Source organism: Spodoptera frugiperda, chromosome 12, assembly GCF_023101765.2.
Source record: "Spodoptera frugiperda isolate SF20-4 chromosome 12, AGI-APGP_CSIRO_Sfru_2.0, whole genome shotgun sequence".
Lineage (NCBI taxonomy): Eukaryota > Metazoa > Arthropoda > Insecta > Lepidoptera > Noctuidae > Spodoptera > Spodoptera frugiperda.
Genome location: NC_064223.1, coordinates 4,677,951 through 4,696,270, shown reverse-complemented (window position 1 = coordinate 4,696,270; position 18,320 = coordinate 4,677,951). Strand labels below are relative to the sequence as shown.

At 36.5% G+C, this 18,320-nt stretch overlaps 1 protein-coding gene across 2 annotated transcripts; it reads left to right on the top strand.

Moving 5' to 3' along the window:
• The first annotated feature begins 561 nt into the window (after window positions 1–561).
• On the top strand, window positions 562–12,093 carry LOC118262348 (ATP-binding cassette sub-family F member 1). 2 transcript variants are annotated; one of them, XM_050697829.1, is made up of 17 exons: window positions 562–925; window positions 1,499–1,618; window positions 2,238–2,339; window positions 2,707–2,841; window positions 3,418–3,522; window positions 4,016–4,119; window positions 4,243–4,516; window positions 4,945–5,232; window positions 5,595–5,671; window positions 5,939–6,087; window positions 6,571–6,654; window positions 7,095–7,332; window positions 8,172–8,349; window positions 8,877–9,055; window positions 9,454–9,687; window positions 10,142–10,300; window positions 10,899–12,093. In XM_050697829.1, exons 1-17 carry the CDS (start codon window positions 688–690, stop codon window positions 10,998–11,000), a joined length of 2,766 nt encoding a protein of 921 aa, XP_050553786.1. In that variant the 5' UTR covers window positions 562–687; the 3' UTR covers window positions 11,001–12,093. The 2 variants fall into 2 exon arrangements, with proteins under 2 accessions (XP_050553786.1, XP_050553787.1); XM_050697830.1 differs by lacking the exons at window positions 562–925; window positions 1,499–1,618 and having other exon boundaries at window positions 2,707–2,840; window positions 3,416–3,522.
• The last annotated feature ends 6,227 nt before the right edge of the window (window positions 12,094–18,320 follow it).

Below are 18,320 nucleotides of genomic sequence, written 5' to 3'. Positions count from 1 at the left end.
GTAAACTATCCTTCATATTTTTTGTGTGCGGTTTGAAGTACTTTTCGTAATCCTGTTTTCGTCTATTCTCTCAACATGGTTCTCTCACAAAAATATTTTAATATTTTTGGTAGGTACCTGAGTTAAGAGGGACGGAGGGAATGTCAGATTGTTACTTATTAAAAGCAACCCCGTTTTAACACTTGCCCTGTGTTGGGGCCACAGTATATATTTCGGCTAGCCATATGGTTAGCCCCGTTTATTTGCAATCTGGATAGGTTGCATCTATAATTTTAACAACCGTGTCTTCTTTTATGCTCCACAATTTTTTGTTATCAAGTTATTTCTTAGCTTACCTGTCACTTTTAAAGTGCAGATAATTTTTTTTTAATCAGTAAATATATCATATAGTCACTAAGTATTTTTAAAACTGATTCTTTCAGTAATCTCTTTACGAAAGAACAAGGGGCTTTACCCTAGCGTTACCTTGCGATAAAAAAAATATGAAATAGTCTATGTAAAAATCTGCATGGTCAATGACAATTACTCACATGTGTCATTGTCACGGTGACAACATATTACTGTCATCTGTCATTATCACACCAAAGGTTCACTCACATAGACGAGTTGATGGTTTTATTTTTTTAGTGAGTTGGCCGATTCTGCGAGATATTTTGTTTTAAATTAATATTGGTATAAATCACCAAAATGTCGAAAAAGAAGGGAAATAAGAAAAATCAAGATTTCGATGAGGATTTCGAGGAGAAAAAAACTATTACAAGCGATTCTCACGAGGTAACCTCTAAAAGTAAAGGAAAAGGGAAAAAGAAGGGTAAAAGCAACGCAGGCGACTGGAGTGATAGTGATGAAGACGTTCCGAAGAAGGTGGTAGCGTCTGATGACGAGGACGTTCCTAAACCAGCAGCAAAGAAATCACAAAAGAAAGGTACAGACAGACATATGTTATAAAGTAACTTGCATGCAATTATTTCTTATCATGATCTAATTTATAATATTCCATATTTAGCTTAGTAATCCCCCTATTGTTACTATTTTATATCTGTTCCTACTGACTATGTAAAATGTAATAGTTTCATGTAAAGGTTTATTGTAAACTAGCTTCTATGGCTTTATTCCGTGGCTTTGCCCACGTTCCTGTAGGGTAGAATGTAGCCTATGTGTTATTTCAGACCCTTATCTACCTCTGGTCCAAATTTCATCCTAATACCTTCACCCGTTTGCCATGATTGATTAACAAGTTTACACACAAACTTTCACATTTATAATATTAGTAACATGAATATTTAATCATTATTATTCATATACCAGTCATGTAGACTCAATCTGTAATGAAAAGATTAAATGGATTTAGTTACAACTTAAAATTACAAATAATTCAATGAATTTTAGTCAACCAACCAATAAACCAATAAGGTTGAAAATCGGTTAATTAATCAATCACCATACAGATAGGTTATATAGTTACTGAAAATGATTACTCAATATTGTGTAATTCCAGCCAAGAACAAGAAGAAGGGTCATGACTCTGATGATGAACAGGATGATACAAAATCAACAACGAGTAGTGCCACAAATGCTACTCCTAAACCAGCAGCCAAGGGCAGTAAAAAGAAGAAAGGTAGGATATTGAAATTATATTTATTAGTAAATAAACATAGACATTATTTTAGTATAACTAGCTTGAGACATACTGAATTAATCATTATGTTATTGGTTTACTCATGTGATTGTTGATGAGGAAATCAACTAGTTTTAAGCCACGCTAGAGGCTCATTTTCATGAGTAGTTAGTGTCACACCTTTCTCCCAGGTCCAGGTAGAGACAATGTAATACCATTGAATAAAAGAAAACAGTATGAATTATTTTTCTTCTATCAAAAAGCAACGATTGTGATTCAAAGCACCTTTATTGGCCAATGACGTTATTTTAGGTACTAGTATATAAATAATTTTACAAAACATATGTATATAAACTTACTTTTTAGTCATTTAAACACTTGAAGATACACTACAAACAACACTATACAAAATTAAAATTTTGTTATTTTCCATTATGAAAGTGTATCTTTTGTAAGTGCAGTTATAACTAGATTCCTTTACATACTGATCATTGTGTGTTACTTGCCAATATAAAATGTTAGTATTTATATTTATGTGACAATAGGGCTATATTAACATTTGGCGATGTATCAACATTTCCGCTTTGCCAATGAATTTCATATGAATGTATGTTTTTAGGCAAAGGTAAGAAAGACGACGATTGGTCTTCTGAAGGCAGTGATGTGGAGCTCAAAGAAGTATCAGAAGAAGAGATTGTGAAGCCTGTTAGTAAAAAGAAAAGTAAGTTGCAACTTTTATTTAATAATAGTTTGTTAATATACATATGTAACTTTTCATTGTACTCAAATACTTTTATTGAAATATTTTAAGAGTTTTGTATGCTTTTCTAAACATGGAACGGGTAGATTGCTAGACAGAGGTGCACAGTGTACATAGATAGTGAATTATATGAACTTGACTTTTTATCTGTTACATATACATATAGGGGGTTATTCACAAATTAAGTGCAATTTCAATCTTAATGCTATTATTACTAATGTACGTTTTTAAAAACCTTAAAATGTTACAATGTCTTTGCAGTTACATTTTAGTAAAATCACATACTATTCTGCCTGCCCATATATTTAATTTATCTTCTTACTTTCAGCTAAAAATAAAAAGAAAAATATAGACGCGGAATCGTCTGATGAAGAGGATCATGACCATGATGATTCTAAATCAGTAGTTAGCAATGTTTCTAGTAATCCAGCCAAACCAGCTTCTAAGTCAAAGAGCAAAAAAGGTTGGTATGAAACATTTACTAGTGAAATATAAATAGAATAACATCATCTTAATTTTAAGAATGATTGATTTGGACCTGCACTTAAGTAAAAAATATTATTTGGTCCGCTTCCCATGTAGTAAACACTTGTGTCTATCACAATACCACTCTGGCTTCACGTTGCTTGGCTCCTATTAATTATAGCATGATGTTTTATAGACTTCCTCTTTAAATGGACTATCCAACACAAAACGAATTATTTGACTGATGGCGCGGTGGCTGGGCAATTGGCTGCCGTGCAACGTGTAGTGGGTTCGATTCCCGCATGGAGCAACTCTTTGTGTGATCCACAAATTGTTTTTAAGTCCGGGTGTCATCTGCATGTGAAATTGTATGTTTGTAATGATTTGGATTGATAAGAATGATAAGGATTTTCTCCTGTACCGTGGGTGCATCCACGGTACAGGAGAAAATCCTTGAGAAGGGCAAAGTTTATTTAAAGATATAAATAAAAAGCAAATCTGGAGATTAGCACATTCAAACAAATAAATATTATCTTTAGCTACATATATTAGTATATATTTATCTTTATTCCAGGTAAAGGAAAGAAAGAAGACTGGCCAGATGAAGAGAGTGATAAGGAATTAAAAATGCCTTCAGAGGAGGAGGAAGAAATTGTAATCCCTGTAGTTAAGAGTAAAGGTAAAACTGGTGCAAGTTTTTGTTATTCCATAAAAAAATATACAGGTGGCTTACTCTTGAATCCAATTCCGATCCATCTTCAAACCCTAAGTGAATGTTGCTTATGGGCAGACATGCTCCATCGTAGGCCGCATCATCACTCACCATCAGGCGAGATAGAGGCCAAACCCATTCAGTGTAAAAAAAAAAAATTAACATTGATATTGTCAAATTTCATACTCTTGAGTTGCAACACCAGCACCTGTTGCGTCTATATATTTAAAGCATTAAATCGTATTGAGTTTGGCTTTATGTTCTGTACTCTGAATATTATTTTAACAGCTACGATTGGTGTTGCACAGTTTTGCCATTGAATAATTATTGAGATTGGTTTCAAGACTGTACCCTGGACATCCAGTAGTCTCATTATGAATCCAGGTTGGATACAATAAATAGGACCATTGCTGGAGACAAGTAATTTAATAGTCATTAAAATTATTGTTTTTTTTTTCAGGTAAAAATAAAAAGAAGAACAATATCGATGACATAGAGGCAGAGTTGAAGAAGTTTGAGGTGAAAGACCCTGAGCCTGAACCAGAGGTGCCCGTCAAATCAAAGGTATGAGACACAATAGTAATAACTCCTGTGACATACAAAATGTACACTGTAACATGTGCTCTATTACAACATCAATTAAGTTCATTATCATTCTAACAATTGCATAAATATAACATTTTATAGGATAAATCCAAGAAATCTAGTAAAAAGGAAGAAATAGTTGAACCAGAAGCCTCTCCTGATGAAGCTGCAATGGAGACTGACGATAAAGTACCAGAGTTACCGGAGAAGGAGAAGGAAGAGCCGGCTGAGAAGAAAATGAGTCACAAAGAGAAGAAGAAGTTGAAGAAACAGCAAGAGTATGAGAAGCAGATGGAGTTGTTGACTAAGAAGGGAGGACAGGGACACAGTGATCTAGATGCCAACTTCACTGTTAGTCAGGCGCAGAAAACTGCTGGTATGTACTTTATTATGTATTATTAATAACTTTTTTATATTATGTAATAGGATAGCGTGTCTAGTCTATGTCTATGTTTGTTTGAATAAGAAGTGTAACTGAGTTTGAATTTCGAAAATCATTGAGTACAACAATATTTTTTTTACTTGAACACTGAATTATGTGAGGTTGCAACCATGCAGACATCTTGGCTGTAATCTTATGTGATACTATTCTTCTTTTGCCGTTATCCCAAGTTACTCAAGTGTCGGTACAACATCTTTGTCAATAGTCAAAATCCGTGTAGCATATCGATATAGTATATCGATTTCATCGATATAGTAGATTCATAGATACATACACATAGTTCATAGATTTTTAATGTTCATACCCCATCGTCATCCCTATTTCTTTTGACAATAAAACTTAACTCTAAATTAATATTTCAGGTCAAATGGCAGCATTAGAAAACGCAGTGGACATTAAAGTAGAAAACTTTTCAATTAGCGCTAAGGGCAAAGATTTGTTCGTGAACGCCAACCTATTGATCGCTAACGGTCGGAGGTACGGTCTTGTAGGCCCTAATGGTCATGGAAAGACCACGTTGTTGAGGCATCTGGCCCAACGTGCCTTCCCTCTCCCTCCTCACATAGATATACTGCTGTGTGAGCAAGAGGTCACTGCTAGTGATATGAGTGCCGTTGATACTCTGCTTGAGGCTGATGTTAAGAGGACTGGTAAGATGTTTTATATTTTATATCACGCATTGTCTATTGGGGGAGGCATATGTTTAGCAGTGGACGTCTTATGACTAATATGATGAATGCAACTTAATTTTTTTTTTGTCAACCTCAGGAATAGGCTGAGGTGGACTATTCATAGTGTAACAACCAGTTTTCGTCAATTGTGTTACGTGTCTCATTCTCTAATAATGGGGAGTGTGCCAAGCTAGTTAAATATTATTCATACTACTTGATGTTATAGTAAAAAAAAGCCTTTAAGTGGCCACTGCTGACCAAAAGCCTGTTTTCATACTGAGAAGGTTTGAGTATTGATTACATGTTTGCTCGCAAGTAGCTAATTCAGTATTATTTTTCAGAATTGCTCAAGGAATGTAAAGAATTGGAAGCTATCATAGAAAAGGGAGATCTTAGCAAACAAGATAGGTTAAATGAGGTGAGTGTTGTATTAATTTATTTTTATTATATTAGGCGAATAATATCAGAACTTACTATTGCAATTTTCACTTATAAGATTGATTCATTTAGGAACATTGTCATAATAAAAGTATTTATCATTAGAACTTGAGACGAGATATTTACCATGTTTATTTATGTCTATGAGTTTCCGATATTTCGGCACTGTTGTAACCCGTCTCAAGTTCTAATGATAGTGTTAGTGACCATGTCAATTTAAAAACTAATAACAGTATTTGTTTCCCAGGTATACGCAGAATTGAAAGCTATTGGCGCGGACTCTGCCGAGCCGCGCGCGCGTCGTATCCTGGCCGGTCTCGGGTTCAGTCGGGAGATGCAGGACCGAGCTACTAAGAACTTCTCCGGAGGTTGGCGTATGAGAGTGTCGCTTGCTAGGTATTTATCTATCTTTTATTTATCTAAGTAGTAAATGTAATATAAATATTAAAAGAATTGAGTAAAATGAGTTGATTTTCCGAAAAAAATACCAGGAGCCTTAGTCTGCTATTACATTTGTGTCATAATGGGCGATCATTGAACAGTGCAAGAGAGAAGGAGCTATAGAACCTACATAGCTCGGTCCCTACCACACCAAAAATGGTCGACCATTCTGACAAATTGTAATAGCAGACTAAGGCCCCTGGTCTGTGGTAACTGTAATATAATCACAGTAGAGTTATGCCTTGTTTGCTTAACGCTAGTATTGCAGTCCAGTTGCGAGTACATAGTAGCTCTTTCGCTTCTCTTTAAAAATTTTCTCCATTATAGAGCTACTAAATACTCGACTGCTCGACTAAAATACTAGCATAGTACGAACAGGGCATCAGGGACTTTTATTATAAAGTAGTATAAATGACTAATATTGTATCTTTTTTACAGAGCGCTGTACATAGAGCCAACATTACTGATGCTTGACGAACCTACAAACCATTTAGATCTGAACGCCGTCATCTGGTTGGATAAGTAAGTCTTCTTGTTATTTCTTTATAGGTAAATATAAGCTCCGGTAGTGGTTCGAAATTAGTCGAGCATTGTTGAATAGATAATGTTGAAAAGATAATTATGTTTAACCATTTTAAACTGAAAAGAAACATGTTCAATCAATTTCTAACTTTTATCTCTACATATAAAATGAATTGCTGTTCGTATAGTCTCGCTAAAACTCGAAAATGTCTGGACCGATAGGGAAATATTGGTCTTGAAACTATTTGTGGAAGTCTAGTGAGAGGTTTAAAAGATAACGCAAATTATGTTTGAGGCCCTGGTATGAAGTTTGCCAGGTCAGTCTAGTCAACAATAAACTTTCTATCACTACACTAACAATACAATAGATTTTTAGTTTTAATTCCATACATGATTTTTTTTACATTTTCTATAACTAATTCAACCTACTCTTGTTCCAGCTACCTCCAAGGTTGGAAGAAGACACTCCTAGTAGTGTCCCACGACCAGTCTTTCTTAGACAACGTATGTAATGAGATCATCCACTTAGATACACAGAAGTTGTACTATTACAAGGGTAATTACTCCATGTTCAAGAAGATGTACGCGCAGAAGAGAAAGGAAATGATCAAGGAATATGAGAAGCAGGAGAAGAGATTGAAAGACTTGAAGGCGCATGGACAGTCGAAGAAACAGGCTGTAAGTTACATAGTATTTATTTTATTACTAGCAAATCAAGCGAACTGCGTTTCGCTACCGATGATTTTCCTTGTTTTTTCTGCTTTTCTCTTAAAATTTTTCTTGAATTTTCTGTGCTATAAACCCTCACTGAACGCCCGGTTGGAGACTTTTCTTCAACGAATTATGCAAAATTTGTGGGGTGTACTAACCTTGGACTGCGGGACTACACATTTAACAGAAAACGGGTAACATATACCTGTACCTTTGAAACTGCTATCTCGCCTGCTAAGTACAGAGACTATGATAAACCCTTTTATCATGTTAACTTTTCTAACAATACAATACATTTTTAGTTTTCATTCCGCTTGTAGATGTATTTTCAGCATGCGGTGTGAAGCACCACTTTCCCGTCTGCAATTAAATGCTCATGCGATCATTAAGATGCTGAAAATAAGCTTGGATTTGAATCGGACTTGAAAACTAAAAATTAATTGTTTTGTTATTGTAGCAAATTTCCGCAAAGTAACGACTGACTCTATTCTATACACGTTTTTTTTTTTTTTTTTTCTGTGCTAAAAACTTTGCCCCGCACTAGGATTTTTCCTGTGTCGTCGGTGCGTTAACAAACATACAAGTTCACATGCAAATGTACCCAGACCCGAAACAACAATTTGTGGATCTACACAAAGAGTTTCTCCGTGCGGGATCGAACCCGCTACCCGTTGCGCGGCAGCCAGTTGCCTTGTACAGCCACTGCATAGTATTTTTAGTGTAGTATGGATTTCCAACCGTGCAGTCAAAGTATTATTTCCCATTTTATAAATTTTCTAAAAAAATGCCATTTCTATCATTAACAGGAGAAGAAACAGAAGGACGCGTTGACTCGTAAACAGGAGAAGAACCGCAGTAAGGCGCAGCGCGAGGACGAGGAGAGCGCCGCGCCCACCGCGCTGCTGCAGCGGCCCAAGGAGTACATCGTCAAGTTCTCCTTCCCCGACCCGCCGCCGCTACAGCCCCCTATACTTGGGTTACACAGTACGTATGAAGTAGATGATTTTTTTTTATTTCGAAGATTCAATATATTTATCTTTGTATCTAAGCCGGAGAGGCTTGATTCACGCGCGTGAGTGTCTATCGCGTTGCCTGTCCGCGATTTAATTTTAATTGACTGGTGGTTAGGTTGAAGACTAATCTCGTGTGTACGGCGCGTTTGCCTTAAAGAGCTATCAGACCACTACAAATAGAACCTGTTGAGCTGATGCCCGTTCCGAAGCTGTCGACAACCTATCAGGTTACCGGGGCTCTTGCTACAAACAGTAGGTAGTGGGAACAGGGTAGTCACTCCCTTCCTCTTGCCTCACTCAGGGTGAAATGATTTTGTACCAATAGATGGCGCTATGGGTCATTTAAGCGTAACAAGTGATTTCGACGTTTTAACTGATACAATCGTGTAAGCAATGTTTAGATAGAACGCCAATATACCTGAAACCTACAAAAATAATGCTATAAACATGTAATAATTCACAATAGAAATAAAATCAATTCATCATTTCCATTCACAGATGTGTTCTTCAATTTCCCGGGCCAGAAGCCTCTGTTCAAAGGCGTGGACTTTGGTATTGACTTGAACTCACGTATCGCCATCGTTGGCCCCAACGGAGTGGGCAAGTCCACCTTCCTCAAACTGCTAGTGGGTGAACTAAACCCCGTGCAAGGAGAACTTATTAGGAATCATAGGCTGGTGAGTAAGATTAGATCTAATGTTCTAAGAATAAAGTGTACTCTGTAGAATTTTACTTAAGTAGATAGCGTGTCTAAATAATGCTGGTTGAAAAATTGTGAAAATTTTTGTGGCAACAAAAATCAAGTACTTAAATATCGTGAAACCGCGATGGGTAAAGTAAAAACTGACTGCCAACAAAAATCTGTGAAAGGCAAATCCTCTGCTAGCGCCGGTTACTTTTACCCTCCACGGCGTTTAATGTGTTAAGTAGATACTAAGTACCCGGAAAGTACTAATACTTGCATATAAATTCTTCATCTCATATCAATTGAAATCAATAAAAGTTGGTTTGGGTATATGTGATAGTAATATACAGTTTATAAATAGTAATTTGCAACCTTTTTTACCCGCAATAGAGGATAGGTCGCTTCGACCAGCATTCCGGCGAACATCTAACAGCCGAGGAGACTCCAGCCGAATACCTTCAGAGGCTGTTCGGCCTTCAATACGAGAAGGCTCGCAAGGCGCTCGGTACCTTCGGCCTGGCTAGTCACGCGCACACTATCAAGATGATGGATCTCAGTGGAGGACAGAAAGCCAGGGTTGCGCTGGCTGAACTGACTCTAATGGCACCCGATGTTGTTATTTTGGTAAGTTTGTTTTGAACTTTATTGCTGTTTAAATTAGGTTCACATTTTATTACTTTTCGTCCACAAACACTTTTGTCTGTTCGCTTGTCATCAGGTTTATCAACCGTGATAGGTAGACAGGGATTTTTACGGATGATGTATTTTTGTATAATATAAATACATAGGTATAGGAGATTTTTATAATAACTATCGTGAGACATACTATATTAACTAAAAATTATGGATTACATTCACGTAAAACGGACAAAATCTCTGTGACTCGAAACTAGTAGAGCTTTTCTCTATTTATTAACGTGGATAAACCGTGATTATTGAAATAGCAATGACTTAATGATATAAAAACTTTATTTACCATCTCCAAAAACCGTTTTTCATGATTTATTCTATTATTCTCTATACGCAATAATTCGCTAATTCTCTATATCTATTATAACTAACATTTGCATGAACACAGGACGAGCCTACAAACAACTTGGACATCGAGAGTATAGACGCGTTGGCGGACGCGATCAACGACTATAAGGGCGGCGTGGTCATAGTGTCCCACGACGAGCGACTTATCAGGGAGACCGACTGCGCGCTCTACGTCATCGAGGACCAGACTATCAATGAGGTAGGGTTGTTGTTTCGAACTTATGTAGTATTTTATGTATGTGTTGATAAGCTGTCTTAAAATTAAATTAAGTGTTGCTCTGAAGATAAATGACAGTATACGTTGAAAATAATCTTCTAAATATCTTAAAACAAAGTGATTTATTTAGCATGTGGTAGAATTAATTTCGATATCGTGCGAAGTCGATGGCAAAATGTAAACTTATCATAATGCGTTTATGCATCCAAGTAGGCAAAGGTGCACATATTAAATGTAGCACTTACTTTTCCCAAGTTATGTTATAAGTAATATGTAATAGTAAGTTAGCCGTTATTACGGAAATTAATATTTTCGAATATACATAATATATTGATTTGAAATATCGCGTGACGTCACGTACGTTTTATACGAAGAAATTTGCTTCCACTCCTAAAATTCGATTCGTTTTATCTAACTATTGTTATCTGATATGACAAAATAAAAACAGACTTAATACATTTTTGATATTAATACCCTGTCATCATTCCTATTGGAAAAAGATCCAGGAATCCTTGAGACCTATTGCTCTGCTATTGTGCTTGCAGCTATTCACCTTAATTAACCATTTTCTTCCTCCCAGGTGGACGGTGACTTCGACGACTACCGTAAGGAGTTGCTGGAGAGTCTCGGCGAGACCATCAACTCTCCGTCTATCATCGCGAACGCGGCGGTCCAACAGTAATCGAATAAACCCCAACTCGTTGTACCATTTGTTGAAATTATTTTATATGTACTTACTTATTATGTTTCTTCCTTCCACTATTAACTATTATAAATGTACACAATACATTATGTATCATTATACAATCATCGTCATATAAGCTACTAAGTACCAAGTTCTGTCACATAGGTCTCTCTCAAATAACTTTAATATCTTACATCCATTTTTACCTAGTGGTATGTATACTATTTGTCACCAAAATACATTTTTAACCGACTTCGAAAACGAGGAGGTTTTGATTTTGGTTTATATGTTATTTAGTGTCAAGAGATTTGAATGGTGCTAAAGGTTTTTTATCCTGTGCACATAGGTTGTGAATTTGGAATGGATAGAGTTAGGAAGTATGGGTGTAAGTTTCTTTCTTTGATAATAAAACTGTTTCTATGTCTACATAATCTAAGTTTTCATTAAATTTCAGTGCCATGAATAGTTTTGACAAATAGTACAGCGTGCGTATTGTTGAATATGATAAACTGTATTACTGTACTCAGTACATAATCGAATTCATTAAAGTTTTAATGTAAAACATGCTTGTATAATATGAGATTATTGTCTTGCAATCTCCAAGTGCCTATTTTTAGAGCACTCTTATATTCTAACACTGCCCATTATTACGTTTTTAAATAAAAATGAATTGTTATTTAATAGAAAATGTAGTATTCTTTACATATTGAAAACGTAGTATTCTTTACATATTCAAGTTTTGATATGTGGCAATACTTATTTTCTGTTATATGGCAACACAGACTTTCAAGATGTCTTCCAATACTTTCAGCTTAAAGTATGGTATCATCTAACAAATATGTCCATTTTTAAATGTTTTGTTTGATATACTCACGCGTAGTTAGTATAATAAATTCAGAATAATCTAGAACAAATAAAATGTCACATGATGTAATCGATTATTATAATAAAACACTGCGTTTTATTTCCAATTGTTTGTTTCTGTCGAATAGTATAATATGTTGGGCAATGTGTCTTTCACAATTGAATTTAAATGTAACATATTTAAATAAATATTTATACACATTAATAAATTTTGTTACAAAATGTACTTTTATTTTTTATTTTAATATTTAGTTCCGAACTCCCAAGGCACAGAACCTGAGGTTCCAATTTAGTTTCTTCTTGTTACCTTTCTCAAAACCTTTTATTTTAGCAAATTGAAAAAGTTTTAATTGCACGATTGGCGCATCGCGCAGTAGTTAGGTAACTGGCTGCTGCGCAGCGTGTCGTGGGTTTGATTCCCGCACGTAACTTCCATGGTTTACGTTGTGCGTGTAATAATTCGACTAGGAGTTAATATTTTAATTTGAACTTGAATTTGAATTATTTGAATAAATCTGCTTCTATAAAAAAATGCGTGTAACCTGCTACAAGCGCCGTCGGTGGTCGTAGCCAACTACGCAAAAGTTTGCGATATGTGCTACGGCGTAGCACCAATAAGGAATTCTAACAACACGAACACAACACTACACCGTTTTAGTGCCGCGCGATTGCCCGCTATTACGAGAACGGGTGCCGCGGCTCCCGCGCCGCCGCCGCCGCCGCCCCGCTGCCCGCAAAATTCGTGCCCGAGGCCTAGGTAACTGGCAGCTGCTGTCGCGGGTTTGACCCGCACGTAATTACATGGTTTACGTTGTAATAATTCGACTAGAAGTTCATATTTTTGAACTTGAAATATTTGAGTAAATCTGCTTCTATAAAACTTGACTGCTACTGCATGTTGGTACACTGGGCAACTGGCTGCCGCGCTACGGGTGCGGGTTCGATTCCCGCAATGTGTGATCCCAAATTGTTGTTTCGGGTCTGGGTGTCATGTGTATGAGAACTTGTATGCTTGTAAACCACCCACTACACAGGAGAAAATTCTAATTTGGGTGCACGTTTTATTAAAAAGAAAAAAAAGTGCGTGCAACCTGCTACAAGCGCCGGTGGTCGAGTAGCGTCGTGCCAACTACGCAAAAGTTTGCGATATGTAATACGGCGTATAAGGAATTGTGACATAGTATTGCGTCATTATATGCCGGAGTCTGGAAATGTGCCCGGTATAATGCATTACCTATTATATGGGACTTATAATTGGGTGCTAGATTGTAGTGGCATTATGTATCACAATGAGCACCTCTGTCTACCCATTAGAAAAAAGGCGTGACGATGAGTTTTTCATTTACTACCTAATTGGATTTAATCGGTATAAAGTGATAGTTTCGTATAGGCGCTGATTTAGTTATTAATATTAACAGATAATTTTATGTATTTTTCACACAAAACGTAGATTATAGCTAACTTTACCTTAGCTATGTGGGCTGATGTCGACCCGGAGCTGCGGACTACCTAGCGTGATTACCGGAGCTCCGGCTCGAAAAGCAGTAGTAGGATAGGGGTGGTTTTAAGTCAGTAAAAGTTTGACACTCCCTCTCGCCTCGCCCAAAGGGGTAGAAGTCATTGGATGATTATTCCCCTTCAAAAAAACCTAAGGTATGTATGGTGGAAGTTGCGTATCAGTTGTACGATATATAAAATAGCTAGCATTTAGTAACTCGTATGTCTTTCTCTAACAGTGAACCAGAAAATACCAACAAACACCAACTGCATGAATACTTAAATAGTCACTAACTGGCAAAGCGTTGCGATGTCTTATTAGAGAACGTATAAGCGAAATGTCTGGAGAACAATGGGTGCGCATTATTAAAGTTAACAGATGCAGGTTCGAAGCTCGATCGGTATGTCTGCAGTAAGTGCGCAAGTGTTCGTTAAAACGTTTCACGAGCCGCTGTTGTTAAATACGACACTTGTATTATGTTAGGTATATAACATGCATATTCACTGGTAATTAGGTACATACAGAGCTATAGGGATTCCCTTCCTATTGTAAAAATATTTAGTACTTACTTATCCGGCAAACTTCGTATTGCCTCAAATATTTTTTGTCTCATTTCCACCTTCCCTGGACTTCCACAAATAATTTAAGACTGAAATTAACCGAATCGGACCAGCCGTTCTCGAGTTTTAGCGAGACTATGTACAGCAATTGATTTTTATAGAGATTTACATAAGTTTCGAATAACAAAGTACGTACTTAAATGTTACCTAGGTACTTAAGGATTTTAAAATCCGTAGGTACCTAAGTTTCGAAAAAACTAATTTTGTAGAAACAAAGACTGGAACTCGCGATACCCTACATACTTAGTCGGCGCTCGCACGCTCATGTCAAATGAGCTTTCATGTATGGTAAGCTGTCTCACATTGAACCAGGTAAATTTCAAAGTCTCATAGTGGGCTGGATTTTCAATCAATGTCTTTAATTTTTTGTGTATACTTAGCAAATTTATCTAGCTTTAATTTTGTAAAACATTAATTTCTCATATTCCTTTTAGTTTCAGTGTAAACAAGGTTTTCATGAAAAATGATTTTTGGTTCAATGAGTACTTCAGGTGGTATACACATTTAACCAGGGTATGGTCCACATTTAGCCACCTTATTTCTATGTATTCTAGTTCCATTTATAAGCGAAATCAAAGCGAAAAACTTTGTGAGAATAATAAAAACAGGAATAGTGAATTATACAATTTTTATTTATTATAAAACAAACTATTCAGCAGTCTAATAATCAGCCTTATATTTAATTTTATTAAAATCACTTTAAATCTTATACGAATACTTTCACCTGTGCAGTTTAAGGGCTTTAAGCATGTTGCCAGCCAAATGCCCACCACTTTTCTTGTTAACACTTCGTTTCGCACCATTTTATAACAAATTAAAAACATTTCTTTAAAAAAACTCATTTAGTGACTGGGATGTACGTAATGTTCCAGGGCTCAATGTGTACCACCCTCAGGTGGCTCACTGTGAGACACACCACGTTTTGATAACTAACTTCAATATTTTACCGGCAAATCAATCTCGTAAAAACACGAATTCTAGCGCTTTTAATTGCTAACTAACCATAGAAAACAATGTATATATAATTAAATTGATATTATTTAATCGAAAAAAGCTAAAAAAGAATTGAATTTGCAAAAAAGATTTACTTTTTGAGTCAGTTTGCTTTCGAATGCTCCTCATAAAAACACTTTGCTCGCGATCGCCACGTAAACTAGTGGGCAGGAATGGAACGTAAATACCTCTCTTTTACTCATATTAGCGCACTTTAGCAATGTCACATTTTCGAGATTCGGCGGTGGCTAAATGTAGCTGCCTGGTTCAATGTGAGACACCCGAACTTAATCAGTACCTAAAGTTAGTTAGTTAAAGTATCTACTCTACCGAACTAAACCTATCATTTACTTCGAATACCTAAAGCTACCCAAGCAGATACCTAAATAACAATCCTATTTCAACCAATACAAATGCAATTTCAACGAAAGCATTCCAATTAATTAATATTTCCATGTACCAAGCTCGGTTCGCGGCGCAAGATTTTTCCTCAATTTGCCAGCAGCCTTTCGGCCCTCCATTACAAAGTTCTCAGCTTCATTAGAGGATTTAAAACGCAAATTTCCTTTTCGATTGTAACTTTTTTCTACTTCTTGAAAGGAACCTTCTTTTAAAGTTGAAAGAAAATTAGTATCCTCCCCTTTGAGGGGCGCGGACGTCTTTTAAGAGTTTCATTTGGATACTCGACTTAATCTGCTAGAATAATAATGTTTCCGCTCGTGAATACTTCGTCGATTACGTGAAAATATTGTACGTTTTTGTTTTCTTTGATTTGGGTAGACATATTGATATAATCTGCTGATGAACTAAGTTTATTCGGTAGAGGTTTGCCTACTGAATAAAATTATTATCTAGTACGTGTACCTATATCCATTCAATTTTAATGAATTGTAGTGATTACCAACCTCGTATCCATTGAAATAGGTATATTTCTAGTTAATCTGCTCAACAGGAATAAACTCTGGTTTTCATTTAAGAAGGAAATTATATAAATACCTATAACAAAATAGGAACAACATTATAGCAAAATTATTTACTTAAATAAAAACAAATACCACAAGACCGCACGCAGATTTCCCTTCTACGCACGCTAAACACATTACTGCGAATTATCCACTAACAAGCTAACAATGAGAGGCTTATCATCACCGCAAGAGCCTATTACTGTCTCGAGAGCATCCCCGCCCCTTCTTACGACGTCACTAGCCCCTGTTACCTTGTCACACTAACCATCCCTTACATAAAGCAAACAATACGATGGGACGACACTACTAACGCACTGCGACAGGGTTGTAAAACTTCTCAACGGAATAATTTCATACAATGTGTACACAATAGAAGCGATTATACTCTCCCCCGCGACATGATTTTATTTGTGCAGTTATTGCGTCGCCGAAAAGATATTTAAATTTCATTAGGTTTGTTTTACACTTAATTTGTGAGGGGAGTGTTGTATTGTATTGTAGGGGTGGGGCCCCGTTATTGCTACATTCGTTGCCCTCTGTATTCCGATGGCGATTTGAATTTAAGTAGATACATGAATCAGATAGTCACCCTATTACAGCGTTATCTAGCTATTGATCACTTTTAAACTAAAGATTAGTGCGTTAACAACTGCCGTGGAGGTTTCGTATATCATGGACATTAGAGCATATTAATAAAATATGAATGTCATAGTTTTTTGGTTCGTTGTTTTAACAATAAACGGGTGTAAAGTGCTGATCCAGGCGCCTCGCCACATGTAATGGAGTGGGTAGGTGGCCAACTACCCACTACTGGTCTAAGTGGGGATATTTCGCAGACGCAGACTCCATTAGTGGTGTTCGCCGGACTGTCACAATCATTTTTCTTTCCCGCCGCCGCTAATTCTCAACCGCGCTTCGCTGGGCAAGTACTGCGATCATCGTGTTTGATACTTTTCACAACTTATTTATGGAGCTTTAAAGTTGACGTGATCCATACAATCGGAATTCTATTTCATGGATTATGTGACATAACTGGCGAAACGTGAATAAAACACCCCATATCACTAGTTATCCACGACGAATCAAGATTGGAAGACAAGACAGGACGATAATCTAAGCTACCTACCTAGCTCCTACTTTTAGGTACAAAAATGTTATTATCAAATTGAAATTACATAGGTCCAACTTTCTAAAATTTTGAATCCTTGGATCTGTTCATTCTGAATACGCATTAAATATTTTTTATTTTTCATTCGAGATTTAAAATATAGCATATCATCACAGCAGTAGGACGATCATGGCTGAAATCTAATCTATATTCTAGCAGCTATTCAACACTTTCAGTAAACGTCGACCATCACCTAAAAATGTCAATGTTCACAAGGGCTAAAAACAGACATGGAAAAAAGCAAGAAAGTACCAAGATGTGTCAGCGAGAGGTCGTTCCAGGGAGGCTGATATCGACTTTTATTACTCCAGAGGGGTTGGTCATTAGCGGGATAAAGCGGCCGCCACCTGATAAAGTGCGTTTTGTTGCTCACTTGCTTATTTCTCTGTTCTATAAAGCTGAATGTATTTTTTAGGGTTGAAATCTTTACCCTTGAGTCAGGTCAGAACGTTATTTATTGAGAGCGGTCTAGAACAGACTTTGGGTTTTGAATAAATGGTCTTGGTCTGGTTTGGTATGTTGTATGAAAAGGTACTTTTGGTTAAAACTTACCTAACGTTACGTGTTTTATTCGTAGCGGGATAAACAAAGGCACCATTGTGAGTCTTTTCTCTGTAGTTTTCTATGTAGTACCTATGTATGTTTTTATGTATTTCTATGCGATATACCGACCGATATACATAGAACGATTCTTAGTTTTCACCAGACCCATGCGTCATTATGAACCAACACTGCACCTGCTACTTCTAAATCTAAAGAAACATCTATCAGCTAAATCGTAAGTTAGCTATAATAAAAATGTACGAGCAAATATCTAAAACACCTTAATGGCACAACCACTAATAAAGTCCCATACATCAGGTTAGTGATACGTGCTATCATTCTCTACGTGAATTTAGTTAGAAATGAACAATAGTGGCGGTAGCGATTATTAACACTTTCCCCACTCCTCCCCGCTCGTACTAAAATGATTGATGAGCTAGGCTCCCGGCTCCTATGACTAATTGTGTCGCCCCATATGATGGCGCTCTCTAGCAACTAGCACCGTTCATAAACAACGTTATTATTTCAATGGATAAGTGTCATAGGTTGCTCTAATTGAGAGAGTGATATTAATTGCTGTTACAACGAGTAGTTATGTTTTAATAATGGGATTGTGTTTGTTTCTTTGTCGTTCTTGTGGGATTGGAGATGTTGAGAATGGTTTTT

Excerpts from the sequence above, each read along its gene's own strand:
- LOC118262348 (XM_050697829.1), top strand. The coding sequence starts at position 688 with ATGTCGAAAAAGAAGGGAAATAAGAAAAATCAAGATTTCGATGAGGAT. Across the intron at positions 4,120-4,242 it reads AGGTGCCCGTCAAATCAAAG|GATAAATCCAAGAAATCTAG; the intron begins GTATGAGACACA and ends AACATTTTATAG. Across the intron at positions 4,517-4,944 it reads TCAGGCGCAGAAAACTGCTG|GTCAAATGGCAGCATTAGAA; the intron begins GTATGTACTTTA and ends TTAATATTTCAG.